Raw genomic sequence first — 9314 nt, 5'->3', positions numbered from 1 at the left:
ACTTCTTCTTTTATGGTTGATCTAGTATATTAAGTACATTTCTGCCACCTACTGGACTGGAGCGTGAGCTCTGAGTGTCTGACGTCACACTGTTGTGTGACGTCAGACACACAACAATACAACAGAAAAGATAGCTTGGGTTGATCTATTTGGTTTTCATAGTTTTGAACTCAAAGACCGTGATGCTTTCTTTTGTATAAACATGTTGTTATTTATGGCTAAATTTAATATTCACAAAAGCACATTTTCCACTAATAAAAAAACTGCAGCAATATTTGAACTTAATTTCATTTTCAAAAAAATACAAAAGCTCAAAAAACAATTAACATTTGTAAATCTTTTGGACTACTGACATAGGTTTACTCTAGCATTTTCACTTTTATTTTTTTATTAAAATCTTCCTAAGGATGTAACATGTTTATTCTGTATTTAGAATTGTAATGTACATGTGCATAAATGTTGCATTTTCTATGTTCTGTATGTTGCAATTGTTCAATAAAAAAAAGCTTAGATTGACCTAATGTTAATTTTTTAATTAATTCAAAATTTCCTCTCCACCAAACATTTTACTCCTCTCTACTAACACGTTCTTTAAGGTAAAGCTAGTCCCTTTTAGCATCTTGCTGCTGCCCATGCAGTGTTTATTCTCCTTTGCCACAATCGCACAAACAAGATGGAGGTTTTCCTGTCTTATACATTATTCCGGTCAGTCCTCTGTGCCTTATCCTTATCATTGCTGTTATTCTTGAAACTGAATTTTTTTTTTCTCACTTTTCTTTGACTTTGATTCAGATAGCTTCCCTTTGTTCCCCCTGCGAACTTTGCCATTCCCCGTGAACCTTTTTATTAATATTAATTCAGTTTCAGTAAAACTTCTCCGCTTTGCCCAAAGGTATAGCTGAGAATGCCTCGGGATCCCAACAGGGACTAAGCAGGTCTAGAAGATGAATGGATGTCTGAAACTCCTGTTGTTCTGCTGTGTTTCAAGGTTTGTTTTGCATGATAATCTGGTTCTCATTTCCCTTCACCCAAAGAAATAAGACTCAAATGATTGATTGATTGATTGATTGATTGATTGATTGATTGATTGATTGATTGATTGATTGATTGATTGATTGAAATCTGAACTGTTTAATAAATGCTGTTGACCCTGGACTTTAGGTCTTTTGTGCTGAAATGTTTCACCACTCATCCAGGTGGCTTCATCAGTCTGGATGAGAGGTGAAACATTTTTAAAAAAAGACTGGAAAACCAGATGCCATGACTCAACTTCAAGACCATCTCATCTGGATAAATAAAAGCCATCACGGTCATTTCTACAGATGTCACATGTCTGTTCTGCTGTTAGTCGGCACTGACACCAAAGATGAGAGAGTCTGAGTATACAGTATGGTACTTTTCTCTAATTCTATCAGTTGTAAACTCGTTAATATTACCAACATTTGTGCTACATGAACTGTTCAGTGGTCTTCTGGTCAGAACTAACTTAGCTGAGGTTTGATAGCTTTAATCACAACATACCTCTTCCTGATTTTGAAGTAAATCTTCTTCGTCTTTCAGCTGCTCCCCTTAGGAGTTTCCACATTTAACTGTTTTCCTCTCGTATCTTCCCCCCTCCCACCAGCCATCCTCATGTCGTCCTTCACCGCATCCATGAACCTCCTCTTTGGTTTTCCTCTGGACCTGTTTCCTGTAACTCCAACCTCAGCATCCTTCTTCTTCTCTCAACATTTACAAACATCTCCATCTGCTTCCCTGTATTTACCTCCAGAACATCTACCATGATCTGTTCCTCTGATGGACTCATTCCTGATCCACCCTGGTCTCTCCCAAAGAGAACCTCAACATGTTCATCTCTGCTTCCTCCAGCTCTGCCTCATGTCTCTGCATCAGTCTCTAAACCAACAACATGGCTCACCACACCATGGCTCACCACAGTCTTCTACAGTCAAGGCCAAAAGTTGTGACAATTACATAAATATTTGAAATTGGAAAAGTTGAAAGGCTTCTTTCCGATTGTTTGGAGCATCAGGAAAAGGCTTGTCCAGAGAAGAAAAGGGGAGCGCTACTATCAGTCCTGTGTCACACCAACAGTAAAGAATCCTGAGACCATTCATGTGTGGGGTTGCTTCTCCTCCAAGGGAGGGGGCTCACTCATAATTTTGCCCAAAAACACAGCCATGAATACAGAATGGTACCAGAAGACCCTCCAACAACAGCAACTCTTCCAACAATCCAACAACAGTCTGGTGACTAACAATGCTTTTTCCAGCACCTTGGAGCACCGGGCCATGAGGCTAAAGTGAGAACTAAGAGGCTCAGGGACCAAAACGTTGAAATTTTGGGTTCATGGCCTGGAAACTCCCCAGATCTAAATCCCAATGAAAACTTGTGGTCAATCCTCAAAAGGCGGGTGGACAAACAAAAACCCACCAATTCTGACAAAAGAATGGGTTGCTATCAGTCAGGATTTGGGCCAGAAGTTGATTGACAGCATGCCCAGTTGAATTGCAGAGCTCCTGATAAAGAAGGGCCAACACTGCAAATACTGACTCTGCATAAATGTCATGCAAGTGTCGATAAAAAACGTATGAAGTGCTTGGAATTGTATTTCAGTACATCACAGAAACAACAGAAACAAATATCTGAAAGCAGTTTAGCAGCAGACTTTGTGAAAACTAATATTTGTGTCATTGTCAAAACCTTTGGCCATGACTGTACACCTTTCCTTTTATGAATAAAGTCCATCACAGTTTGGAATAGAAAGTGGGAATGGGTTACAAAGTTCAAAACTGTTTTTAAAAAGGTTAGGAATATAAAGTATAAATGGTCTTTTTTTACTTAGGACAAAACATTTGATTAGTTTATTTTTTCCATCATATTTTTCTTTAGAGTTTGTCTGTCAGGTTTAGATGGTGAAAAAGAATCTCCACTACATCCAGGATGGCTGTGATGAGCACACAAACATCAGGACAGAAGAGCACAGAGCACTCTTTCTTTATTTATATTTTTGTTCATTTATTCAATCATTCATTTCACAGTTGACTGAGAACAAAAACAAAACAAAAAAAAAACTTATCCAATCTCTGTTTAGGGAGACCAAAGTGAAAAGGGAACATTAAAAACACATATGTACTAGCGTAATGAAAACTAACCATCCATTTTATAAAAAGAACTAAATAAAAACCAACTTCCAATAAATCGTCATAAATTGAAGATAACAAATGAATCAGTTAAAGTAAACTATGTCTTCAACCCTCCATTAACTTGGTGTAATTCAACTGTGTGATTTCACACACCAGAGCTTCCTCTGCCAAAGTCATGGGTGCGACTTCCTAACAACACAGAAGATTTACCTCAGAGGAAAGAATGAGTAAGAGAAAGAGCAAACAGAAACAGTTGGAGTCTTCTGAAGCAGATCCATGCTCACAGGTTCAGATTTTTACTGTTAACGCCGTAATTTGTGGATAAAAGTTCAGATATTCAGAAGTGAATCTCTAGGAAACCTCTGGCTGCTTTTCTCCTCATGAGGGTCAAAACCGAACACATTAGGCCTGCACAATATACCGCAAATTTATCATTATCGCGACATCAAGCTGTGCAATATGCATACCGCAAAAGACGGCGAAAATCGCAATAAATGGTTACCTTGACCCTTGTGCTATCCTAGGCACTTTAACATTGGGAGTTGGGTCATCTAGACCCACTAGACAGTGCTCTGAACCTTTTTTCTTCAATGATTTGTGATCTTCACTGGTGTCCATGGATTACATGAAATCTTTCCACCTTTATCCACCTTTGTCATGGTAGGGAGAACACGTCAATGGAAGGGTGGGGTCATCTAAGATGGCACAAGGGTTAAATGTGCTAAAACAAACTCATGGCAGCTTGAAATATTGAATAAATGAAATAAATCCATTTATGCATTTAACCAATTGAAAGGACCCGTTTACGTTGTTGATCAATCAGATGAGCCCTTTTATGTTTGCCTCTTACGTCGACGAGGGTCATTTGGAGTATAATTTTTATACTGTTGCATTGAAATGGAAATGATGTTTTTTGTTGGTTTGATATTTGTTTATATACCGCAAATTATATCGTTATCGCAATATTTATCACCAATATCGCATATCGCGAGTTTTCCTCAGCTCGTGCAGCCCTAGAACACATCAACCAAACTCTAACCGAATCCAGAAAATGTTTTTGGAACCTTCTCTTCAGCAGATGTATGGGTGTCCCTCATAAGATTCTGTCTTTGACAGCTCTGTTGACACCAGAACCTCTGAATCCAGTGAATTTTTTTTTTAACTTTATTGTACAAAACGAAAGTACAGTACGGTACCAAACACAATTTTACTAAATAAACTTCAAATATGCCAGGGGGGCATACATATTACATGCATTTTATGTAAAAACATTTAAGGTTCCACAACTTTCATACAAACATACAGCTTTCTGATTAAGGCTTTTAGTAGTGAGATACAATTACATTTGTTTGATTCACACGGGAAAAAAACTAGAAGATGAAGAAAAATTGCATTTATAAATATCAAATTTGCCAAATACAGTAATAAGATTAATTATGAGTTTTATATTTGAGTCCAAGTTTTTTTTATGAAAGCCAAAAATTATATATTCAAATTTCCGAGTGAAGTTGGTTATGTTTTTAGATAAATTGTAAACACTTTTTCCAAAAAAAATTTAATTTTAGCACAGTTCCAAAAAAGATAGTTAATTGTTTCTCGTTGTGTTTTGCAAAAAGTACAGTTAGGGTCAATTGTTTTGATGTATCTTAGCATGAGTTGATTGGTGGGGTAAATTTTGTGAATTATTTTATTATTTATCATAACTTTTTGGGTCAAACTCCAGCCTTTCCTCCAAATGCTGTCAGGAACAAACCAGCTGCAGTAGTTTTTGGTACAGAAATGACATCCCAGGCACGTATTTTGTTGTTGTTGTTGTTCTTGTGTGTATAGTAAAACAGATTTTTCCTGTGGTGGTGTCAGTTGCATCCATAGAGGGCATTTCTTCATTCCTAACAGCTGTTTTAAACATTTGACATATTTCTTTGGAAACAGCATCAAACACGATGGCATATTCTTTAGGAGTCACAACCAGATTGTATTTAGAATTGAATTTAGTATACTTTAATAAAGATTTGTTCTTGTGTAATATATATTTGTTGTTCCAAATAAAACATTTATGGGGAGAGAAATTGTGTTTGTATAAAAGTGTCCATGCGAAAAGATCCTGTTTGTGACCGCCTAAATCTGAACATATAAAATGTGGAATTATATTCCACATTGATACAGAATCCGGTAAATTTCCACCGGAAATGCACTATCATGACTTCAATGATGCATTCAGGTAAGCTCTGGAATTAGCCCTTCCAACCCAGTGAAAGCATTTCTACACCGTGTGAAGTAGTTTCAGTATGAAGCACTCTCAGTACTATTCTAAATGCCCCATAGTGACATTTTATCCACAACTGTGTTATTTCTTTAGACAGCACCAGAATCTCCCAAAGCCTCATTTCTTAAATCAGCAGTCTCATCTGCCTTTGTTTAAAATGTTTAAGAAAAATATGCGAAGGACTTAAATCTTTAAGATAATATTTGTAATAATACAATTCTACAATTTATACTTATAATGGAAACACTTTATAACAGATGTGTTTCTGCCAATTCTTTAGACTTATTTTTCGTTTTTTCTTAGTTACACTTAATTTTTACCGTTATATTTTAGTGTGGTTCGTGTTGGTTAAAAGCTGTTGTTTACTGGTCCTCGTGGTTCTCGCGGGAGAATGTAAACTCACAGCTTGGCTGCTGTAAACAGATCGTAAACCTGAAGCTGCAGAAGCTCTGCCTCTGTTGTTTACATTTTCTTCCGTCAACGTGCGGACCCAGAACGCAGCACGGAGCTCAACCAATCAGAAATTAGTGCAGAGTGACGCGTGTCATGTAAACAAACAAGGGCCGCGCGGCCATTACAGATCGAGCCTCTGTTTTCTGCCGTCGATCAAATAACCTGCGCAGGTAATTTAACTCCTCAAAACGTCGTCGGCCGCATCTCTGCCGCCTTTCCGTGAATTTGTCCACGCTCCTGTGAGACCGTGGAGCCGCGTGGTATCGCGGTAATCGTCGTGTTTTTTTTAGTTTTCGAGGCGGTGCTGGCCATGATCACGTCATAAGTGTCTGCTGCACGCAGCTTAACGGTCTCCACCTTCCACAGACCCCCACCCCCGGACCTGTAGACATGAAGGACCCGAGCTTCGGCACCACGACCCACAGCCTGACCTCGGGCAGTGACGTCATACTGAGCAGCCAGTTCAGCCCCGATGAGGAGCCTTTCGCGGAGTACCTGTGGATGGAGCACGAGGAGGAGTTTAATCGGCAGGTGAGGTGCAGGGGGGCGTGATCCTGATGTGGCCTACACGTCTCATCCTGAGGAGCTTAGAAATGGGTAAAATGAAGCCTCGTGAAGCGTTTGAAGCTTCATTTGCTCCACCATACCACCTGTTGGGCAGAAGGGGTTAATGGGTCAGTCCATTGGGCTGGTTAAAGCAGGGGTCCTTAACTCTGCTGGGTTGGGGACCCCTTATGTCTCTGCCATCTCTGTGGAACAACCCACTACTGTCTGAGTCAAACCATTTCTGATAGATATTTCTGTTAATATAGACTCAAATACACAACAACACACAGCAATTAGAGTGTTCTAAAGCCATCATAGACTTTTCTGAAGTAAGAAACTAGATGAACTGGATCTATTTCTGTTGAGATTGAACAAGATTCATGTATTTTCATTTGTTTAGTGTGAGTGAACTAGAGGAATCTTGGAGGTAAACGTCTTTAATGAACAACTCTCGGGTAAATAACACTAAAGAAAACGCAGAACAATACTGGTAAACCTCTGTGGAGGAACAGGACCTTCTGCATCACCTGTCCTCTGGGTTTAAAGTCCGGACCTGTAGACTCAACCTGAGGCCTGATCTGAGCAGCTTCACCTTCATGGGAGCTGGAGGGCTGTTTGCACAACTCAGTCATCAAAGATGGAGACAATGTGATGCTTTTCGTTTTGGTAAAACACCCAAGTCACATGACCGGGAGACAAAACACAGTTCTGTTTAGGGAATTCCCAATCCAATCACGCAGTTTCAGAATCGCATGTTGTATCCCGACCGGGGTGAGATATTTATTTTATTCTTATTATGAAGCATTCTTGTCATAGAACCAACGTTATCTATTTGAAGTCTATTCATGCAGGTAAATACTCTACACCAGAAGTCTGCATATCATGAACAGATCATGGGATTCTATCGCAGCAGAATACGGCAGTGGTTTGAGCAGGAGGCGCCCAAGAACAGTTTGGTAAAGTTAGCACAGATGTGGACTTCCGGGCTCAATGACGCCTTTAGTAAAGGTTTTAAAATGACGGCAGGTGTCTCTTGCATTCTGCACACAATGACCTTCACATGCATTTCAGATGAGAATGTCTTTCTCTGTGCGGCAGACGGGCAGAAGGTTTACAAAGTGATTTCAATAAAAAGTATTCCATAATCTCTCAAAAACAGCCAGAACTAATAAATGGCTGCATTGATAGGAGTTATTCATAAAAACTCATCATAATATTTATGCTTCAACAACAGTTTGGGAAAAAGTACTTCATTTATTGTCCTTCTTTTTTTATGTGGATTTCAGTCACTTCTGATCAAAAATAGTTCTGAAGATCCTAAAGCCACAGTCACCGACCGGGGAAAACCTGGATCTGTCTTCATTTCTTCATGTGTAACAGAAGTCTTGGACCAGGACTTGGTATCGGCAGACACTCGGGATAAAAACACGTGCCAAAAAAACGCATTGGGACTTTCCACCTCCGGACACGAGTGACACCGTGGACTTTCAGAGACGAGTGGATAAGCTGTGTTTTTCTGCACCTGTGTGCAGGTGGAGGAGGAGCTGTGGGAGGAGGAGTTCATCGAGTGCTGCTTCCAGGAGATGCTGGAGGAGGAGGAGCAGTGGGAGTGGTTCATCCCGTCCAGAGACCTTCCCGCCACCAGCGTTAGCCAGCTGCAGGAGCAGATCGGCCTGCTTGTCCTCGACGTGGACGTCCACCCCAACGCCGACATCCTGGACTCAGTGGTGAGTTCAGCCCATCAGGAACCAGAACATCTGTTTGACCTTTGATTCCCGCCTCCTAAGCCTAAAGCTGTTCTGTGCTCCCTCGTCAGAAAAGCAGCATTCTAAACCCCAACGCCAAGGAGTTCACCCCGGGCATCCAGAAGCATGCCATGTGACCCAGCGGGGCTCCGCCTCCTCCCCTTAGTCCGCACTGGGATGTCACGTAGATGTCTGCTGTTTTTTTCAAGCCGTCACTCGAACCTTTAGCTGATGTGTTGCCAAAGTTCAGCGCTCGACTCGCACGTGTTCAAGTTCACTACGTTGTTCCCGCCCACCTGTTTCCCCCCTCCCACTTGTTTGTGCTCTGAATGTAAATCAGCTGAGAGGAGCGTCACTTTTCTCTGGGGAACCAGAACTCCGGCTGCGTTCTGTCAGATCTCCTGTAGGTGCTGCCCCACCCTCCGAGCACTTTCTGCTCCACTTTCACTTTGACACGCCACTTTGGATTCTGATCCGGTTTAGTCCAGCTTAACTAGCAGTTTGGGCGTGTCACTTATTATGAGTTTTTTGGCTGTTTTCCCAGCATCCTTTGTGTTCGGCTTTTGCTTGCTATCGCTCGCTGCCTCATGTATTATCGTTGTTTTTTCTAAACGCACAGAAAGTACTGTATAAAAAGTGAAATAACAAAGAAAAAGTTGTAAAAAAATCTATTTTTTCTTAAACTACTTGAAAATAAATGTTTATGAACAAAATGAGCTCCAGCTTGTTTTTTCTTACTGCAGGAAAAATGTGTGTTGGAACCAACAACCGTTGCAGATTTAAGACACACTTTTGTAAAAACGCCAGCTCTGATTGGTCCCTACAAAGACAGCTGTTGTTTAAGAACTGACCAATCGGCACAGATGAATAGAATTATGACCTTATGACATCATAAAGCAGCATTCATGTGCAGATGCTGCAGCAGAAATGAGGAATCTGGAGTAGATCAGTGCTGAAGACACTTTGACTCTTTTAGACCAGTTAAACTGCTCAGTTAAGAGTCTTTAAAGAAAAAAAAGATCACAAAGTGCAATAAAGTTTATTTTTTTTAAAAAGTGTCTTTAAAGAAAGTTGAAACTTTTTGAGGGTGAAACCTTTTTTGAAAATAATCTTTATCACCTGAAATATTTTTGTGTTTTTATTAATGGCAATACAATC

The 9314-nt window shown here is 40.2% G+C and overlaps 1 protein-coding gene across 1 annotated transcript; it reads left to right on the top strand.

Moving 5' to 3' along the window:
• Positions 1–5921: 5921 nt before the first annotated feature.
• Positions 5922–8869, top strand: paip2 (poly(A) binding protein interacting protein 2). Its single transcript, XM_004086488.4, has 4 exons — positions 5922–6035; positions 6232–6396; positions 7944–8138; positions 8228–8869. The coding sequence occupies exons 2-4, from the start codon at positions 6256–6258 to the stop codon at positions 8291–8293; spliced, it is 402 nt and encodes a 133-aa protein (XP_004086536.1). The 5' UTR covers positions 5922–6035; positions 6232–6255; the 3' UTR covers positions 8294–8869.
• The last annotated feature ends 445 nt before the right edge of the window (positions 8870–9314 follow it).

This window comes from Oryzias latipes, chromosome 10 (genome assembly GCF_002234675.1).
Source record: "Oryzias latipes chromosome 10, ASM223467v1".
Classification (NCBI taxonomy): Eukaryota; Metazoa; Chordata; class Actinopteri; order Beloniformes; family Adrianichthyidae; genus Oryzias; species Oryzias latipes.
The sequence above is the reverse complement of the archived record's forward strand: the minus strand, read 5'-3'. Positions and strand labels throughout refer to the sequence as shown.

Bases quoted from the DNA above. Each gene is read 5' to 3' on its own strand.
- paip2 (XM_004086488.4), top strand. From the start codon at position 6,256: ATGAAGGACCCGAGCTTCGGCACCACGACCCACAGCCTGACCTCGGGC. The intron at 6,397-7,943 runs GTGAGGTGCAGG...ACCTGTGTGCAG, and splicing joins AGGAGGAGTTTAATCGGCAG to GTGGAGGAGGAGCTGTGGGA. The intron at 8,139-8,227 runs GTGAGTTCAGCC...CTCCCTCGTCAG, and splicing joins CCGACATCCTGGACTCAGTG to AAAAGCAGCATTCTAAACCC.